This window comes from Natator depressus, chromosome 7 (assembly GCF_965152275.1).
Source record: "Natator depressus isolate rNatDep1 chromosome 7, rNatDep2.hap1, whole genome shotgun sequence".
In the NCBI taxonomy this organism is placed as follows: Eukaryota; Metazoa; Chordata; order Testudines; family Cheloniidae; genus Natator; species Natator depressus.
In genome coordinates, this window is record NC_134240.1 from 16,868,408 (window position 1) to 16,890,241 (window position 21,834).

Consider the following 21,834-nt stretch of genomic DNA (forward strand, 5'->3'; position numbering starts at 1 on the left):
TTAATATTTTTATAGTGAGTAGACTACAGCTAATTGTCATCAGTGGAGGAAACTGAGGGGGTTGGAACAAAAGCAGTGGATGTCCCCCCTGAGTTCTGAACTGTTGTGAGATAACACAAAGATGATTAAACACAGATTGTCGTTTCCCGGTTTCCATCATTACACAGTATGTTACATCTGAATGCAAAAATGGAAAGAGGGTTGAAGGATGAGGAGGAGCACATACAGTCAGTATTAGAAAGTGCTGCCTTAGGGTACAGATCTAATTTTCACATCAAAAGTTTTTATTTGTTTCAAGTGAGTAAGCACAGTTTTATTTACAAGTTTGATTTTCAAAGGCATTTCCTGGTAACTCTATTGCTTTGAAATTTGTTCAAGCATTTTATGGTGAGGGTGCCATTTATATTTTGGGGAGGGGAATGTTGAACGTTTTATACTGAGAGTAATTCTGTGCTGAACCACCAGCATGAGATTCATGTACCTCCAAACATTGGGGTGACTGATGACTGAACCCAAGTAAACCAGATGTTGGTTGCCAAGGCTATTTAGCTGCCAAACGCTTAGGATCAAAAAGAAAATTACTTTACCAAATGAAAGAAAGAAAGAATATGTTTTACTAAACCTCCATGTGTACTGCTGGCATTTAATCTAAAGAAAAAGAAAAGAAATTATGCAGTGAACCAGAAATGTTTCATGTAAAGCATTGACACCAGTATATTTGTAAGCACAAAGGTTTTTTAGCTTTATTGGCATTCTGTAAGGGCTTGATCCTGCATGGGGCTGAGCAACTCCTCAGAAATGCTGAGCATCCCCAACTTCCATGAGACTTGATGGTGCTCAGAGCTGTGTAGAGAAGCACTTAGCAGGACTGAGCCTAATTGGGGAAGTTTAAAAGTGAGTGCAAAGAGTAGAACTGCAATCATGGAGGAAAAAAAAACAACCCAAGATGCAGGGGCAATGATTTTATGTCCCACCCAGCAGGGGAAATTAGGAGTGTTACTGACCTTGGGTTGGGATATGAGAGGAGTGGGAAATGTCACAAGCTGTGCTCGCCTGATCTCAATTGAAACAGGTTTCATAATCAATGGAATGCTTTGAGACCAAGCTTTTCAAACTTTAATAATCTCATTTTTAACAATTCTGATAATCATTACATCTGGTATGTGCATGCTTTTACTCATTTAACAACTTTGTTCTGCTATTACATGTTTGCATTAAAAATGTTCTCCAGCAGCTTAAGACGAGCAGAAATTGGTGCACAGCAGCTTTCTTCTTTTAACAAATTCATTCTTCTCTCGTGCGTTTCTTTGGTTGAATTTCACAGTATTTGAAAAGACGCTCTTCATCATGTCTTAAATTGAGTAAATGGAGAATTCCCATTCTGCCTTATCCATCATGTATTTGTGTTTCCGCTGCAAGAGTAGAATGTCAAACTTGGACAAAAATAAAAATCTCCAACCCATACTTAGCTTACGGTGAGGATTATGTATAATTACTGCTTACACTTAGCCACTTACATGAATGTATGGCTTTTGCAAAATACAGCAACAAGAAATCAAGATCTCAGTGGTTTGGTAATGAGAGAATTGTCTCTCTAACAAGCTAGACATAGTATACCTTACAGACAGGCCATTTGCTTTTCAAGCATTCTAGTGTTTAAGAATCCTTGAGTACCAAAGTATTCTGCATTTTTCCATTGGTGTGACTGCAAAACTGCCTCCTTTTTTAGGATTCCCTTCACAGAGCAATTTTCATGGTGAAAAAGTGCACCTACAAGATAAGTAAAAGAACTAGACTAATGATATTTACTCAAACTATCATAGCTGACTCCTGAAGCAACAATTCTAAATTGGGTGGAGAATATTAACTAACCTGGCAATGTGATTCCAGTGTGTAGCTGTGAGGAGAACAGCTGGCTTTCTTATCATGTCCTTGCCAACTGAAGTTTGTTCTATCTGACTTTTTGTTGTTTCAAAACCCTCTCAAGCATATAGTACATAGTGTCCCCATGATCTGGAACTCCTGAGACCAGTGTTCTGGCAAGTTGTTTTCTTTGCAGGAGCAGACTAAGGATTTTTTGTGACTGATGAAATCAATAGATTGCCCTGCAATTGCAGATGCCACCCTCTGACACGTTCAAGAAATTGGACTCACAGAAATAGCTGTGGGCAATTTTTTTTTCATTTTTGTGATTTCCCTACTTAGCTTTTGCTTTGTGATTGACAGTGGTCTTTCTCACAGAGTAGTCTACTAACTTATGATAGTGGGTAGCAGAGGTGACACATCAGTATGATATAAGCCAAGCATAGTAGTAAGCAAAGTAAAGTAAAACAGATGGCGAGAAAGAGTAGCTTGTTCAGTTAGGGTCCCCTCACCTCGCTTGGAGATGAGGTACTGTAGCTTGTTGAGATGTGGCAAAAAGAATGGGGTCACCAACTATCTATGGCAGAACTTTCAATATGGCCTGGTTTTTAGAAGTTTGAGCAACCACAACTCCTATTGAAATAAATGGGGATTTCTGGTGCTCAGCACGTCTATAAATCTGTCCAGAGTGACTTCTTCTTTTTCCCTTTGACTTTGTGTTGAGTAGAAATTACTAGGCAATCAATGTAGCTTGCAGTTTTTACTGAGATGTAATTGGTGCCTTTTATAACTAAACAAAACGTGATGTATTTGTTTTCTTTATAAAATAACTCTTTATAATATGTTATCCGATATGTGGCTCTCCGGTTAGTGCAGTGTAAGCAGATCAAAAATGAAAGCCCCACTCTGACATGCTTCTCTATCTCCGAAATGCAAGATAATAAGAATACAACTTTGTCAAGCCTCATTTTTGTGGGTGTTAAGAATCTATATTGGCTGCGTGGATTCCCATCAGCAAGCTGTGAGTGGTGTATATGAAATGAAAACATCCCATGTCTCAGAGAGAATTATAGACACTGCTGCGCAAATGCTACTTTGCTGTGCTGTTTTGTTTTTGTTTCTTCATTTGTGTTGAATCCTAACATCACTGACACAACGTTGCCTGTTACGTCTTTCTGAGAAAAACCTTCAATGGCTGCTGGTGTTGCTGGGAAACCTCAGAGCGATTGCATGGATGAGGGTGGCTGGATTCTGAGAGAAAGGGGAACTAAACAAAGCTTTTCCAGGGCTGGTGCAGATGGGAAGTATCCAACCGGTCCCTCTCATATGTAGTAGGCAGCTACTCCTATGTTCAGAGGTACCTGAACTTTTGTGAACTGGTTTGTTTATTTTTAATCCACAGCAAATTGTATATACTGCAAGCTTTTCACTCTTACTGTTCTAATCCCAGATCTTCAATCGAATAAATTTTATGATCTCAGTGACAGGACAAAGCAAAAAAATTCTATTGTGAACATATTGTACATATCAATGTATTTACTTTTCCTGTAGACTGCATACCACCAGTAAGAAAGAGTGTACAAAAATCTGTTACTTGGTACACTATTCCACCTACAGTATAGCTTTTGCCTGCTTTCCAAGAAGGTAAGAAATAATCTAGCTTTTTTACTTTATTATATGTTTATTTTATATTAATATCAAAAAGAAAAGAATATTAGAACTGTGCACTGGTTTAGTTGTGTTGGAACAAGAATCTACCCTAAACATTGTTCATATTTCAACTAGCAAGAAGGAAAGACTATAAAAAAATAGAAATGTTGGGCCAAAACTTTAGATGATGTAAATTGGTATAGCTCGAGAGCAAGGTGGTGATTTATTATTAAACTTGATGGAGCTACATGAGTTTAAACCTGATGAGGATCTAGCCCATTCACTAGAAATTAAATCTGAATAAAAAGTTAGCAAAAGTTACTTACAGCAATCATGTCTAAAAACTGGCAAGATGATTTCTGAATCATTTCTAGGAACCTCCCATAGGTTGGCTGGGAGCATAAAAGTAATATAGCACTCGTATGTGGTCAGTTTTCTAATGGTGTTAAAATAAACAGATTTACAAGCATTTTTGTAGGGTAGAGAATCACAGTGGAATGATGTCTACTCTGGAATAGGGTTTTCTGACCAAGTTTTGAGGGTTGATTTTACTGAGTGTTATTACTACACACATTGTGGACAGGTGAATTAATTTTGTGTTTGTGGACTTATCAAGGAGGACATTCTGTGTTCCAGAGGAATTTGGGTAATAAGAGTCCATCTGATAATTTTGTGAAAAGCAATAATGTTAATAAACATTTTTTATTTCTGAAATTGTGTGTGTGTTGGTGTTGTGTTTTGGCCTTTTCTTTCTGATTTTGCCCATATATGAAAAACATTGTTGTTGTTATGGTGTTACTCATATTATGGGCTGGAAAATAAATCTGTGTAGCTTTTTCGTGGAGCTACAGGGTCATGAAAGTTCCAGTCAGCTGAGCCAGAATACCTGAGACTTTACAATTGCAAGCCTAGGAATGGTTAACAGGGGTATTACTTGAATCATGTCTATATTGTCAAAGGGAAAGATCAGAGATAAAGGGTCAGAATCTTAGTTGGAATAAATCAGCATAGCAACATTGAAAATAAGTTTGGATTCAGTGAGACTTCTGAACATTCTAATTGGTCCTTATTTCATTTGAATCTGTTCATGTAATCCTAACTTAAAGCAGAAAGATTTATTATATATATGAAGATCATAAAGGCACAGAGATAAGAAAGGAGCATAATCACTGAGGTCAAAAATAATTAGTATGGAGAGGACATGCAAGATATTATTTCAGGTCAAATGATAGGGATATTGGAGGGGTAGCAGGTAACCACAGGAAGACCAAATTGCCAAGGAGGAAAATTAGAAAGGTAGAAATAAATAAATGAGGTTGGAGAGGTTGCCAGCCTAGAAAGAAATAACTGTTTTTAGTTGCCTCCATTTTTACATTTACATATTTACATAGTTACATATTTACAGATATAAGGATTTGGCACAACACGCTCTAAAGCAGAATATTCCTTGTAATGCTCCTGGATATTGTGAAAACCACAGTTATCCTCATGCGTGGTAGGCATGAATTAGTTGATTCTTGTTCATTGCTTTCAACACGTCAAGGGGTATTGTCAAAACCATGCAAGAGATTCAGTTGCTTGATTCCTATTAAAAATTAAAGGACTTCAAACCCCTTAGGCTGATTTGAAAATATCAGCCCTACAGTGCTACAGAAGTGCTGAGGAGGAGGAGGAGGATGATCTGATCCTGAGATTCTCTCTGAAACTGTAGAACTCTTCTGTTTCCATCCTTCTTCAACAAGTATTTTCCTAACTTGTGCTGATTGTTTGTCTGGATGCTATAACCTTTTGGTTTGCTTTTCCAGAAAAGAACAGGAAAAAAAATCTGCATTCCCTCATGTGCTGTATTAAAAGCAAACACGATGTTATCAGAAGGGGGGGGTGGGGGGGAATCAACACTTATGAACAGATATTTATTTTGCTTACTAACCAATCTGTGTTTACACGTTAATATTGTATTACCCTATTACCTGACTATGTCAATTTCCCATAAATGGTGTATGGAAACGTGTATTTATAAACCTTTTCAGTTGTTTCCCAGGAGTGACAACAATATTTCTTTACTTTTAAAAATGGATAAAAACACAAAAAACTCTATATAGTATCTAGGGAAGGGTAGTTAAAGTTGTGTCTTGCCTGAGTGATGTGAAGAAATAATGAGAGCGAGAAGGTGGGTGAGGTAATAGCTTTTATAGGACCAACATCTGTTGATGAGCTAGACAAGCTTTCAAGCTCCAAAGAGCTCTTCTTCAGACACCTGAAGAAGACCTCTGTGTAGCTCAAAGGTAAGGGGAAGACGCATCTTTACTTTCTAAACTCTAGCCTCTGGAGTCAACGGGGGTCAGTATCCAGTGTTATATTACCCTCCCTTGAGGGTTAGGAAGGGCTTCTTTTTAGGTATCGGGGAGACCATTTATAGCAGAAGCATTATTTCTTCTCTCTCCACAGTCTGAGAGGATCCTCCTGTGGACTAAGGTGGTATGTTCCTTCCAAACACCCGCTCTCATAGTCAAGAAAGGGAAGCAATGAGTGAAAATGTATGGTTGTGTGAAAAGCGGGTGTTGCCTGCTAGCAGCTGGCAATGGGAAAATGTCAGTTCATTTCAGAACAAAAACCTCAGATGAGCTAATTTCAAACTAAATGGATTCAGCATTAGGCAAATTGTGTTTACTTATTCCTACCGTAAAGACTTTTGCATTTTTCCTTGGTGAATATTTACAGGAATACAAATTAAGCCTATTGTGCGTGCCTTGTAAATTTTGGACATGTACAGACATGACAAGGACTTTAGTTTCTATAATTTTTATGCAAGCAGCTGTTTCACTCCTTCATAGCAATACAGTTTGCCCTAGATTTTAAATAGAACATTTATTTGCAGCAAGGCTGTACCTGCAGTCCTTTGGCATTTCACGTTCCTTCAGCAGAGGTGATTGTGAAAAACACTGCAACTCATTAATACTCCTTAATCATTTGAGTCTGTTTTCCAGTGAATTATGACATCTTGCTGAACAGATGCTAGGCAGATATAAATCAGAATAGCTCCACTGTCTTTGCTGGAGCTATGCCAATTTACACCAGCTGAGGTTCTGGCCGCATATCTTCAAACACCAGTGATCATTTTCATCTGGGCTAGGTTTTGCAGCTTTCAGTTGTAAGAAGTTAAGAACAAAAAGTTTTGAGGCTATCACCCACCAAAAATATTGTATGAACCAGAAACTGCAACTGGAACCTTCCAGAAGAACCCTGTTCTTGATGTTCCTTTTAGAGTCAGTTTAGAGTAAGCTTGTTTTGTGCGCTGCTTTAGGCTAAAAGCAGGTCTGCAGTACTAACTGAATTAATCTGAAAATGCCAATCATTGAATATCTCTGCAAGGGCAGCTTTGTTTCTTTAGAATTACTAAAGAGCTGTGAGAGCAAGCTTTTATACAAAGCAGGATGATTAACACCAGCGAGACTATTAAACAATTATAATAGTATTAGAAGTTACAATAGCTCAGCCTTAATCCAAGGCAGGGTCTCTAACATTCTGTGACTGGGGTATAGTATTCTCCTTCAGGCAGATTTTCAGTTGCTTTAAAAGTAATTTTTTGCTAAAGAACAAATCTATATGCATATAAGTTTCTATGGTGATTGCTAAGCATTGAAATCATTTATAATGTACGTGCAACAACAGGCTGGTAGAAATTGTTCCATACTATGGTCATAGCTTTTTTAGAATACATTTACACAGTTATTTAAAATTATGCACAATAAGATGATGCTCTTGTGATGTTTACTACAAAGTGGAATTAATCCACTGTGTCCTTTCCTGAAGAGTAAAATTGTTTATGAGTTGCGTGCTATATACCATAATAACAATCATCTTCTTGCCTTTCTTCTTTCTGGGGGATGTTCTGTACACCCTTAACTCCCAGCCAAGTCACCCGACAGGGGACACCTTTCGGGAGCACTCAGCACTTCACAAGATCAGGCCACAAGTAATATGTTAAAGCAATTTATGTGTTCTGGAGCTCATTGTATCTCAGGCTATTTGGAACAGAATAATGACACCCTAATGTAGCCTGAATTCAAACCTCATTTTCACTTTGTAACAAGTTAGTTTCATCTTCAGAAATAGTGCTCAATTTCTAACCTCTCTTGAATGATCTTCTGTTGAGCACAGACTGATGAGAGATGATAATAGGCAGTCAAAACTGAGACATAAAGAGGTTTTGACAAGCCTCCACTGCATCTATTTGTATTTTAAAATTGATGGCTGAAAAACTAAACCTTTAACATGGACACATGCTAATGATGTTAACATGGTCACATTTTAAATTTTTTAGATCTATATGCATGTAAGTAAATCTCAGGTATGGAACCCTTCAAGTATACTTTAAGGTAACACAAATCCCTAATATTTATTTTCTCATATCCCAATTTCTCAACTTGGAAATACAGGTATTAACATGATAAAATCACAAATGTTCTCCATTAATCATTTAACAACTCTTTTTAAAATAAATTAATTGAAATAAATGAATGTTTTTCTTTGCTGTACAACATCGATGCTCCCATTTCCACATATTTGTCAAATCTTTCAGCTTTATTCTTTATCAAAGTCATAATACCAAGAAGAGTTGCTACTAGACTGTAAGCTCTTTGGGCCAGGGATGGTGTACTGCACTGTATTTGTACAGTGCGTAGCACAGTGGGGCCCTGTTCTCAGTTGGTCCCTAGACATCTCTGTAATAAATATGATTAATAATATGTGTCACAATAAATATAAAACAAAATGATGGATTCATTTTAGATCTAAAGCTCAAGTTTATTAACTCTAATCACTAGAACTGAGTGAATAATTTTCAGTGAATAATTTATTCACCTAGTTATGCAATAGATTCTGAGAACCTTACTCAATATTTTACTCCACAAATAGTCCCACTGAGATTGGCATAGTAAAGTACAATTCAATATGATTTACAAGTGGCAGGATCTTTCCTTACGTATCTTATTCTTATGTAAATTTTCCACAAACTGTTTGCGAATTTTTATTCAGATGTATTTGTTATAGGAGAATATTTGCAACATAATTTGTATGCATAATTCTTGGCTGGTAGTGATTAATGACAGTACTTTGGGAGTATTAACTGCATGAAGTTCAGCACTGGGGCTTTGTTTGGACATGGAGATCACATGACTTGGATGGGGATATCCCTCAGAATCAGGATTCTGTCTGGAGCAAATACTCATGTTTACAAATTAATAATTCATTTTCCTTAATATTTCCTGATATTTGCTTAAAAATCACCATTTCCATGAATATTCCTAGCACTAAACTTGATCTATAACATATTCATTGAAAGCATACACACCATGCATGAACAGAAGGCCATGAACTTTCTCATTTGAGTAAATATCAGAGGTATTTTTTCAACTCTGTTGTTAGGGTTCCCCCCCAACTCTGAACTCTGGGGTACACATGTGGGGACCCGCATGAAAGACCCTGTAAGCTTATATTCTACCAGTTAGATTAAAACTTCTCTAAGGCACTAATTCCTTAGACTGATATTGCTGCCACCACCAAGTGATTTACACAGAATATTTAGGGAAGGATCACTTGGAATCCCTATCCCCTCGAAATATCCCCCCAAACCCATTCACCCTCTTTCCTGGGGAGGCTTGAGAATCAGAATACCAACCAGTTGCCTTAGCAATGTGAGCACAGACCAGACCGTTTGTCTTCAGGACACTGAAATCAATCAGGTTCTTAAAAGAAGAACTTTATTTAAAAAGAACAGAGTGAAAGAATCACATCTGCAAAATCAGGATGGAAAGTAACTTTACAGGGTAATAAAAAGATTTAAAACGCAGAGGATTCCCCTCTGGGTTCAGCTTCACAGTTACTACCTCTGTAGCATAGGAAAATTCACAAGCCAAAACAAAAGATAACCTAACACATTTCCTTGCCCTACTCACAGTTTCTGTGGTTTTAGATGGATTATTCCAGGTATATTTTTCAAGAGATATTGTACCTGCTTGGCTTCTCCCTCCATGCGAACAACACACGGAACAACAAACACGTCCTTTCCCACCCCAGATTTGAAAGTATTTTCTTTACTCATTGGTCCTTCTGGTCAGGTGCCAACTAGGTTATTTGAACTGCTTAACCCTTTACAGGTAAGGCAATCCAGTACAGCTGCCAAGCATACATAAATGTTGCTACCCTTCCCCCTCTATTCATGACATCTGTTGATGACCAGAAACGTAATCTTCCAAAGTGCTGAATCCCTCAAGTCCCACTGTTTCCAGTGAAGCTGAAGACATTCAGCATCTTGTAGGACATGGTATCAGGGTTAGACACTAGCTAATAACATCCATGTATAGTAGGTTGGCTTTAAAACTTGTTTTCAGCTATATTATATTGCGAAACTTAAGCATTTTCTCAATGTTTCTTAGCTGACACTTCAGCTGCTATTGCCCGTTGCTTCACACATAGTGTGAGGACTAAGAAATAAATGGGAAACCTATCGGGAATATATTTTCATTGCGGAGTCTTTCACACCACACATGCATTACCAAATGGTTACATCAGATTAACGGATGCAGAGCAGGTGGTAAAAAGAAACGGCTGACATAATAGCAACACATTACATGCTTATGGTGTAGTTATAACTAGAAATGGCCCTGAGCTACAAGGTTGGGATTGGGATCCAGACATCATAAAATCTGGGCTTCTCTTTTTGTTATGATGCCACAAGGTTAGCCTATCAACGTTGTGATCTCCATCATCATGTGTGCTGCACCATATGCAAGAGGCCAAAAATGTCTTATTATCACAGTGAATATAGTAAATTTGTGTAAGTCAGTGCAAAAGGATGCTATTTTGGAGTCCCTTGGTGTGGTGTCTTAGGGTCTTGCACTTTAGTGGTACACAGCCCATGAATAGTCACTTAAGGGACCAAGGGAAAAAGGAATCTGTTCATGTAAAATCCATGAATCCACCTCATGTATGTTTGAAAATGAAAAAAAAAATGTTTAGTTTAAAGTTGCTTCCTTATTCTCTTCTCCATGCACACCAATGTCTCAACAGTGCAAGTCTGACACCCAAAGGAGTGGTGTGTTTATCTGGTGATAACTGTTAGCAGAGTGGTATTGGAGATGATCCTGGTGACCAGCAATGGAGACCGCAAATTCAAGACAAGACGGGACAAGATAATTGATGGATGCAGTGCAGCTAACTTACTATTAGATCTATTAGCAGTAAGCACTTATGAATCAGGATAAATCAAGCACAGATCATCACAGCCACTTGTACCATTTTGCTGGTGACCCAGCAACGATCTTCAGATAAAAGGTTTATTCATGCCAGGCATCCGCTTACCAGGTGCCAGTGTGGTATAGATATTGAATATTCAATCCCCATCCCCATTTCATGTCGGTGACTATGCGGGTCACGTGATGTTGACCTACTCTGTTGTTCTTCTCCTTTGCTTGCTTTTATGAACCTTCAGTCCCCTGTTCATTCTATCTTTTTTCTGGTGCATTGCTCTATTTTCTGGTGCATTGCTCCTTGCCCCCTCCAACTGGACCAAATATTGGCATGGTTTGTACATCTTGATTCTGTTGTGTGGTGGAAAAATTATTTCCTGATTTCAGCACATTTTAGCCTTGATCTTGCAAGCCCTTGAAGAGTGTCAGCAGGGAGCACAGAACTGATGCGCTCCAGTACAGGTCTGAAGAGAGACTATGTATAGACATAAGTATCTCTTTCTCTCTCTAGCAAGCTATTTACATGGACCCAATAACCACAGTACCCTTCTGTTTTACTGTTCATATTCTTTCTCTCTCACACACTCAACTCTGCGTGCTCAGTCTCTAATTTGCTCATGTTACCTGTCTTAAATATATGGCAAATTCACTAAAGCCTCTGTGAATATCTTTTAATTCATCAAAGCCCAGGTGTTTCAGATACTTTTCCAGGGTAAAACTGCTTCTTTAATCTTTAGATACATCCATATGCTTCCCCTTTATTACCTATTGTTGCACAATCCTAAATGGTATGATTAATAAATCCTGCTGCAGTTTGTTTTTGAGAGAGAAGAATTTGGAAAGGCTTCTTTTGTTTCCTGTTTCATCACTACAGCACTAAAGCTAAAGATGGTTCAACAGAGCATAGGTAAAGATTAGTTAAACTGTATTAATGCAACAGATAACATCATTTATATTGATAAAGTTTAAAAATCTTTGTTTTATACTTACTGTTTTTTTTCTCAGTCAAACAGAAATGTAAACTTTTTTTTCCCCCTGTCCCTGTTTAGGATAGTTTTGGAAAGATAGTGCTCAGTTTTGCAGTTATTATATGCCATTCCATGGACCTCAGATGCATTTTTAACTTTAGCAAAAAGAAAAGGAGGACTTGTGGCACCTTAGAGACTAACCAATTTATTTGAGCATGAGCTTTCGTGAGCTACAGCTCACTTCATCGGATGCATACTGTGGAAATTGCAGAAGACATTATATACACAGACACCATGAAACAATACCTCCTCCCACCCCACTCTCCTGCTGGTAATAGCTTATCTAAAGTGATCATCAAGTTGGGCCATTTCCAGCACAAATCCAGGTTTTCTCACCCTCCGCCCCCCCACAGACAAACTCACTCTCTTGCTGGTAATAGCCCATCCAAAGTGACCACTCTCTTCACAATGTGTATGATAATCAAGGTGGGCCATTTCCTGCAGAAATCCAGGTTCTCTCACCCCCTCACCCTAGGCTATTACCAGCAGGAGTGTGAGTTTGTGTGTGTGGTTTTTGGAGGGGGGTGAGTTACACGTGTACACTAGTGGGTAAACAAGCCTTAAAAGGAAGGCTATAAGGAGAGATAAAATGCATTTGGGGCAATACATTGGAAAAGAAAACCTAGTGATTTGTGAACTTCAACAGGTTGTGTAGTCTATTTGACGTGTGTGTGTGTGTGTATGAACTACTTACATTTTTTTAGGTTTCCTCTCTTCAGCCATCTTTTCCATACCCCATTTGCCAATAATACAACCTTTAGCAGGTCAGTTAAAAGGGGAACAACTTGCTCATGAGTGGGCTGGAGAGATAGTGTATGCATTGATCTGAAGCCAGTGAGTCATCAGTTATTGCTGTTCTTGATGTAATATCATTAATTGTAGCTCAATCAAAACTAAATTCTCACTAGGATTTGGATTGTATTATTACTGACAATGGCTGGGACAACTATAAGTAGAAGAGGCAGCTCCCTCTTTCTTGTATCCAATTGCTCCTCCTATCTACATCTCAGTAAAGCGTTGAGGCAATAGAGTAATTACTGTCTATGCCAATTGAACAGCTGATTAAGCCAGGCTTCCAGGTTTAAAAACAACAAAAGTCTGGAGTTTTGTTCCAAGAATTTAATTCCTCTTTTCCACATTTCAGTTGCATTTGCACATTGTTTGCATTTTAATTGTCTCTGGTTGATCAAGGTCTTAGTACCTATTTGAGTCATTGTTTTCCTTCAGGTTTTATGCATCCATGACAACATCCTCTTGCCCAGTAGCCTAGTTAAAGTAAGTCAAACATCCCATCTTTTTCTAATCATCTGAGTGTTATCAAGTGATTTTGCAGTTACTCTTCTGAGTACCACAATTTGGTTCTTTCTTACAAGATCTCTAAGTTTGAAAGACAGCACATCACTACTTTATTTACTTTTAGAATATGTATATCAAGTAACCACAGATTAATGTATGTGATTAAAAACGCAATGTGTTATTTAAAGTTTGTTTATAAGATCCCTCATAAATAAGTCAGATGCAGTGATTGATGCTGTGTAAGTACTGTAATAATGTCCACTCTCATTTTTACTGCAGGAATTTTGCTTGATATTTGATGGAAACTGGTTTCATGTGGGATTTTCAAACTCACCTACCTAAGTTAGAAGCACAGATCCCACTGACTTGTAATGGGACTTGTCCTCCTAACGCTGTTAGAGTATGCTGGCAGAGGAGGCAGGGCTAGACCTGAGTGGCACTGTGACGCTGTGTGCCGGGTCATGCCACCACTCACTCAAATTTGGCCTAGCTCCCCTGCCCCCACCCCCTGTTCATGATGGAGGGAGGTGGTCAGGCCAACCCTGAATGTGTGGCACTGCAACCTGGTGCTTGCCCTCCACCCTTCCCCTCCCCCACTTCTACCATAACCACCAAACCATCAGGAGGCTCGCCGCATCTCCCCTCAAAAAAGTCCAATGCATCTCACTGGTTAAGAACATCTGATCTAGGATGGAGAAAGGGGGCGGCACACTGAAGTTTTGTCTAGGGCAGCAGATTGTCTTGAGCATCCTCTGCTCACATTGGATATCATGTGAATGTCACCCTAAATTGAGACCTGTGTTTTTCCAATGACTGTACTGTATACATTTTGTCTTCCCCCCTCCGTACTTTATTAACAAGTCATATTAAGCATGGATGGGGGTCAGATTAATATGTGATTTTTGATTATAGAAACAACTTAATTTTGTTTTCTCTGTCTCCATAATGAGAGAGTAAATATCACCAAGCCTCTAGAATTCACAAACCGTGGGCACAACCCAGATCCCACTGAAGTCTATGGTAAAATCCCCATCGATTTCAGTGTGTTGGGATTGGGCCTCTTTATATCTGAAAATAACTAGATTTCATAGATTGCATTCATCCATCTATATAAATGAATGTTCCCAAATTTACTCCCCTACCCCAAATCCCTCCCATCATTCATGTCTGTTAGTTGGCTTAGGTGCTTCCTGTGTGCTTGCTTGCTTGAAGATTATAGTGTAGTCTCTTTTGGGGGCTTGGTGCTGAGCCAGGCTAGACTGAAAGATTTCTAACAAAGCTCTAATCTGCTATCCTTTGATCTCTAGCCCCTTTAGGATTCCTTGACAATGGGGTGGGGCTAAATCCGGCAGAAGAGAAGTTTAAAAAGCCAGTTCCAAAGTGACCAGAGGAACTAGAGAACAGGGAAAGTTTATGAGTGAGTCCAGACATGGAGTATGAGAGGCTGATACACCTAACAAACATACTTTAAACTTAGGCTAATAACTACCCCCACTCTCCCCCCCAAAAGCCTTGCAAGTGTAAAAATAATGCAGGCAGAAGTCCAGCAGCAGAGTGAGAGCTATCCAGCTTATTGCACTGTGGGCAGCTTGTATAACTAATTGCCTTTTGGGCAGGTAGCTTATGTGTGCAAGCATCTGATGGCCCTCAAAAACACAATATGGGCTCCTGAGGCCAGAGTAGCTGAACTGTAGGAGATAAGGGAAACAGAGAGGTACATAGAGGAGACTTAAGGGACACCAAAGTGGTTCCACCCCGAGTGTGATGCTCTCTGTGCTGTTAAGGAGGATGAAAGTATTGGGGCAGGGGAAAATCAAGCTGGAGCAGAAGGAAACAATCCCATAGTTGGCACCCTCCTTTCATATGATGTCATGGTATCCTCTTGCACTAATGTTGCCCCCCCCCCCAGGCAGGTCCAAGTAGAGCCAGGTAATAGTTATGGGGTATTTGATTATTAGACATAAGAAATATAGATAGTTGGCTTTTTGATGACGAGGAGAAACCCCATGTGAATTGCCTGCCAGGTGTGAAGGCTGTGGATCTCTTGAGACATCTAGACAGACTTTTGTGCAGTGCTGTGGAGGTGCTGGCAATCATGGTACCTGTACTTACCAATGACATAGGGAAAGGTAGGAGAGAGGTCCCGGAGGCCAAATTTTTGGCTGCTATATAAGAAATTAAAGTCAAGAGTCTCCGTGGTAGCATTCTCTGAAATGCTTCTAGTTCCACGCACAGGACCAAAAAGACACAACTGCAGGTTCTCCATGAATGGATGAGACAATGGTGTAGGGAGGAGGGTTTAAGATTTATTAGGAACTGGCTAATAAATAGGGTAGTTAAACATCAATTGAAAGGAACATTGCAAACTTCATGGTGACTATAGAAAACCACCAAAATAGAAGCCCAAACTAAATGTATACCCCAAGCGAAAAAATACACAGTAAGATAACCAAGATAAATAAATAGATAAATAATTAAAGGCCACCAGGGCAAAACAGAAGAGTAAAGAGGTGGTTAGAGGCAAAAAGGTATCTTTTAAAAATTGGAAAATAGAAAGGAGCATAAACTCTGACAAGTTAACTGTAAAAGTATAAAAACGTAGGCCAAGAAAGAATTTGAAGAGCAACTAGCTAAAGACTGAAAAAGTAACAGCAAAACAATTAAGTACATCAACAGCAGAAAGCTTGCCAAACAGTCAGTGGGGCCACTGGAAGATCAAGGTGCTTAAGGAGCACTCAAGGAAGACAAGGCCTTTGCAGATAACTAAATGGATTCTTTGCATCTGTCTTCACAGCACAGGATATGGGGGAGGTCTGCACACCACAGCCATTCTTTTTTAGGTGGCAAATCTGAGGAACTATTCCAGATGGAGGTGTCAATAGAGGAGGGTTTGGAACAAACCGATAAATTAAAAATAAGTCATCAAGAGTTATGAAGGAACTCAAATATGAAATTGCAGAACTACTCACAGTGGTATGTAACCTTAAATCAGCCTGTGTACCAAATGATTGGAAGGTAGCTAATGTAATGCCTATTCTTAAAAGGTTTCAGAGTAGCAGCTGTGTTAGTCTGTATCCGCAAAAAGAAAAGGAGGACTTGTGGCACCTTAGAGACTAAGACATTTATTTGAGCATAAGCTTTCGAAAGCTTATGCTCAAATAAATTTGTTAGTCTCTAAGGTGCCACAAGTACTCCTATTCTTTAAAGAGGCTCTTGAAGTAATTACAGACCGGTAAGCCTAACTTCAGTACCAGCCAAATTGGTTGAAACTATAGCAAAGAGCAAAATTATCAGGCATCTAAGATAAACACGATAGTTTGGGGAAGAGTCGATGTGGCTTTTGTAAAGGGAAATCATTTCTCACCAATCTATTAGAATTCTTTGTGGGAGCCAACAAGCATGCAGACAAGGGTGATCCAGTCAATATAGTGTACTTGGTCTTTTAAAAACTCTTTGACAAGCTCCCTCACCAAAGGCTCTTAAGAAAAGTAAGCAGTTATAGGTTAAAAACGAAGTTCCTTTCATGGACCTGTAACTGGTTAAAAGATATGAAACAAAGAGTTGGAATAAATGGTCAGTTTTCACAATGGAGAGAGGTAAGTATTTGTGTCCCACAAAGATCTTTACTGGGACCTGTGCTGTTCAAATGATCTGGAAAAAGGGGGTGAACGGCGAGATGGCAAAGTTTGCAGATGATACAAAGTTGATAGTGAAGTCCAAAGTTTGCAGACAATACAAGATAGTTAAGTCCAAAGCTGACTGCAAAGAGTTATAAAGGGATCTCACAAAACTGGGTGACTGAGCAACAAAAAGGCAGATAAACTTCAATCTTGATATGTGCAAAGTAATGCACAGTGAAAAAAATAATCCAAACTATACTTACAAAATCATGGGATATAAATTGGCTGTTACCACTCAAGCAATTGATCTTGGCATCAACTTGGACAGTTTTCTTAAAACATCTGCTCAATGTACAGCAGCAGGCAAAACAGCTAACTAAATGTAAGGAACCATTAGGGAAAGGATAAATAATAAGACAGAAAATATCATTATACCACTATATAAATTCATGGTACACCCACACCTCAAATACTGCATGCAGTTCTGATCACACCATCTCAAAAAAGATATATTAGAATTGGAAAAGGTACAGAGGAGGGAAACAAAATGATTCAGGGTATGGGACTGCTTCCATACAGGAGAGATGAAAAAAAACAGGACTCTTCAGTTTAGAAAAGAAATGACTAATGGGGGATATGAGAGAGGTCTATAGAATCATGAATGATGTGGAGAAAGTGAATAGGGAAGTGTTATTTACCTCTTCACATAACACAAGATCTAGGGGGTCACCCGATGAAATTAACAGGCAGCAAGTGTAAAACAAAGGAAAGTACATCTTCACACAACGAACAACCAAAAGTGTAATTTGGTTAAAAAAAGGATTAGATAAGTTCCTGGAGGATAGGGCCATCAATGGCTATTAGCCAATATGATCAGTGGGTCCCAAAGCCTCCAAATTGCAGAAGGTGGGACTAGACAATGTGGGATGGATCACTCAAACTTGCTAGTTCTGTTTGTTCTGAAGCATCTGCCACTGGCCACCGTCAGAAACAGGATTCTGGGTTAGATGGTTAGATGGTTGACCCAGCCTGGCCGTTCTTATATTTGTTTTATACTAAAACTTTTGTATGTGGCGAAAATATAGAAAACATCCATATTTTCTTGTACCAAGATTCTTTGTAGGGAGATCCTTTAAATATACAGAGTGAGATCTGAGCAACATGTTAACGAAAATATTTTATGCTTGACTACATTTACATGTGGATTTTTTCCTTAAAGTGCTTTGGTATATTAAAGGATATATATGTAGATTAAAGAGTATGTCTGTGATTTTCCTTCAAATCTGATATCTATATGAATGTTAATATCACTTTTTGTGAGACTGTTTCTTTCTTTACTTTATTTTCTCAGTTTTCTTCTCTCCTTGGAGATACAAAAGAAAAGCAAGCTGTAAATCTTGCATATATTGTATGACTTCTACGCTAGTTTCACTGTTGTTCTTTGGCCTTATAAACTCTTGGTTGTGCAAAGTTACCTCTGACTAATTTCTCAGTCTTACATGCTCTCAGGGAGAATTTGTCAAATTCATAAATTGTAATATCAATGAAGGAGACAAAGGCTTTTGGCTCCCTTATCTTCCAGATATATATAATTAATCTCTTTCTTCTGTGCAGAGTAAATGTCACCTCAATTAATTTAACATAATAGTATTCTCAGGTGGTAAGATCAGATAAGTAAGGGTTGCAGGATCAGGAAATAAAACTGTAGAGTCCGAGCCTTCTTTCACTGAAGTTGCTAGAGTAACCCCTAATGTAGAACTTTTATGAGATTAGAATCAGTCCCTGTGTGATTTGAAAACTCTTCTTCTTCTTCCACCCCCCCCCCCCGACTCACATTGACAATTTTTTCACAGCTTTCAAGGTGTATGTGCTTTTTATTATTATTGCTACTATAGTGATAACAACAAATATTACCAAATACAGCAGTGTTAGACTGAAATTCAAGTTGAGGTCCATAGCACACATGATTGTGTAATAAGATAAGAAGGCTCTCCCAGTGATCCACCACTTTAGGAGATCTTAGGGAATCCTGCTGTAGTTCTACTAACCCATGGTGTCCAGTGCAGTTCATGAAGTTCACCCAGAAGATAAGAGAGGTGAGAGTGATTCCTGAGAGAGGGAGGTAGGAAAGAAGAAGTTCTAGAGTGTCCAGGGACAACTAAACTGAAGAACAGACAAAGTTTAATCTGAGGTTTGTGTTGTGTTGTTGGCTGTTGAGCTACAAATAAAGCAAAACTCTAGGAAGAATGTGGGTTTGGACATTAGCTTAGGGTCTTTGTTCTCTGTTGAGGATGTGTTAGGGACTCACCTTGGGTACACTCAGAAAGGAGCAGCTGACGATTCCATGTCTGATAATGTCAGGTAATGAAGATCTTTCTCTATGGCACTTGCTGCTGACTCTGCTTCTGTTTAGAAGGCATAGCAGAGCACATGGCACTAGGCTGATACCCAGCTGGCACTCTGGTCCCCATGGTACCACTGCAGCGGAAGAGGTAGGCTGCTCCACATTTCACCAGAGACTATTTTGGCCTCCAGCTGTCCCAGAGAGAATGGAAAAGGGATTTAGAGCCACTAATCCCATCCCCAATTCCTTCCCTAGTTTAGCTGTGATGAATATCATGCCCCAGTAGTTGGCTTTAATGTGTAAAATATTTCTGTATGATTTTTAATAATACATAGAGCAAGGTGCATGCTGCTCAAAAGTTTGAATCGGGCTTATTTCTAGTAACATTCTCTTTACTTGTACCATAATTAAATCGTTTTTCTTTTATTTTCATTAACAAATTGTGAACTACTTAATTCTTGGGGGTTCTAGTACTATTTTGTACCTGGTTGCTTTTAAGGATTAAACACATTGGGTGAAATCCTCATCCCTGTTCCTTTATGCCAGATAAAGGGGCCAAAACTGTGTAAATGAGCTCTAAAAGCCCAGTTTTGTCCAGCGGGAGGAGGGAAAGAATTTCTCCTGGCACAGACACTGTGGAAGACAGGCATAAGATAGCCCTCTGAGCTCCCCATTGCAAACCCTGGTGTAGGGGGTGGGACTGGTAGCCGGAAGGACATGTTAGGGGATGGGCCACAGCATTCAACGCTGTGGAAATTCTAGTCATCGCTGTTGCCCATAGGGCAGCCCAGGGAGGCTACTAGAACAGAAAGGGGGCCCAAGGGCTTCTAAATTACCATGAGGGCTACAGCAGACTGTGGAGCAGCCCAGGATTAAAGACACCCACTTACACACATACACCCAGGCTGCAAGTTCTGTGTTGCTCCTCTAGGAGAATCTTACTCTTTGTCTATAAAATATCTGTGATGTAATTCCATTGGCCTCAGTACAGTTATACCAGTGCGGGATTTTGCCTATTCTCTTCATACATCTCAAGCATATTGGGCTTTCCAATTTTTGCCAAACTAACCAGTAATAAATTCCTTGTAATAACATTGTTTATTTTTATAATTGCGGAAGCAAGTTGTAATTTCTGATTTTATATGATAAATCTTCAAGCCTTATTAGTTGAATAAAGAATATTAAGAAACACTGTTTTTTGCTTTGAAGAAAGGATATTTAAAGACAACAGTACCATATCATCTATCGCACATTTGAGGAAGGAAAGGTCGCATATTTTGAGGACGGCTAACAGCTAGTGTGAATGTAAGTAGTTTAGAATTGTGAAGGAAAAATATACAGTTGACAGGGTTAAGTGCAAAACCTGTATCAGATGGGTGACTTGTTATTTCCCTTAGGTATGAGAAAAGTTCTACTCATATTCACCACAGACGCTAACAGAACTGGACATTTGTGATAGTAAAGTTCAATCAATGAAAATCCCACAAGTGTATCTGAAATGAGAACGCCCCTCCCTGCTGGGGAAAGAAAAGAATGCTGAAATTATTTAAACTGGTTCTGAAATGTTTGTGGACCCGACACAAAGCCTTCAGGTTTGTGACTGGGATTATGGACAAGGTGGTTGGGAGGGGGTGAGGTGGCTTTTTTACTGTATTCAGCTGTGCCTCACCTGACTGTGATTTCTGTTTACCTGTTGCCTAAGAGCGCAACACTTGACTTTTCTGTGTTTGTTTGGGAGTGGGGAGGGAGTTTGTTCAGAATTGACTGAATCCTCTCTGCCGTTATGGATTTAGCTTTGGATAAAAATGAGGCTTACTTAAAATCTCATGTTATTTAAGAGTGCCCAGCTTACAGTAAGAGAAAGGTCTTTAGCTGTGGTTTTCCTGTGAGTAAATAGATGTTTTTTTTTTCCCCATTGGCAGACAGTTTTTCTTGAAGTCTAGTGAAATAGTGTCTAGGTAAGACTTAAGTCTTGTTGCTTATTTTGCCAGGGAAAAGATAGTCAGATCTTGTCTGTGTGGAGACCTGTGCTTTGTCCTTTCCTTAGGGCACATGAATATATGCAGGTTCCTTTATAGGTGTGTTGTTCCTCCTGTCCACTAATCAGAATACAGTAAGTTATTTTATAAAATGTAGTTTTACTAATCTGAAAAAAGAAACTATTCTTTTTGTTTTTAATTGAATCCATTCTCTACTTTTTACAACTTTTTAAAGTGAATTTAGCGCTAAGATGACATTGCAAAATACCATTAAATGACAGATTATCTGCAATGTCACATTGGTATGACAATGTGGTTCAACTTGGAGGGATCAGCTGTGGCAAACTGATTAGGTCAGTCTCCAGCCCACATTCAGTTCTTGCCCTCTTCTTGAGAATGTGACTGGGGCTTCCAGTTACTACTCGTGCTAGCAAATATGGCCAGCTAAAAGTCTGCTGAAGTTGATGGAGGTACTCATATTGAATTCAGTGGATTTTGGATCAAGCCTCATAATTGGCCAGCTATCCACTGAGAAATGGAGTCCAGCTACGAATCTCATTTCGCATCAGCTCTCAGATATACACTTCTTTTTTCATATAGGCATCTAAGTTTCATTAAAATGTCTGTGACTGAACTGAAAAAACATTTTGATTGTCAATGAAATTTCAAAATTTATACTAGGCAAATTTGACAACATTTTCAAAAATATATTTACCAACGTGAAAGCTGTCCAGTTTTTTTCAGATTTTGATGCCATTTTCAGATAAGGAAAAATTGAAAACAAAATAGTGGTTTTCTTCTTCC

At 38.8% G+C, this 21,834-nt stretch overlaps 1 protein-coding gene across 2 annotated transcripts in view; it reads left to right on the forward strand.

The window, feature by feature from the left end:
- Positions 1-21,834, forward strand: part of GRM7 (glutamate metabotropic receptor 7) — a 541,384-nt gene that overhangs the window by 475,936 nt on the left and 43,614 nt on the right. The window contains exon 10 of one of the 2 annotated variants that reach the window (XM_074957548.1): positions 3,415-3,507. The exons of the other annotated variant lie outside the window; for it this stretch is intronic. Within the exon in view, the coding sequence (XP_074813649.1) occupies positions 3,415-3,485 (71 nt within the window). The 3' untranslated portion in view covers positions 3,486-3,507. The remainder of the gene's footprint in view (positions 1-3,414; positions 3,508-21,834) is intronic. 2 annotated transcript variants of the gene reach the window in all.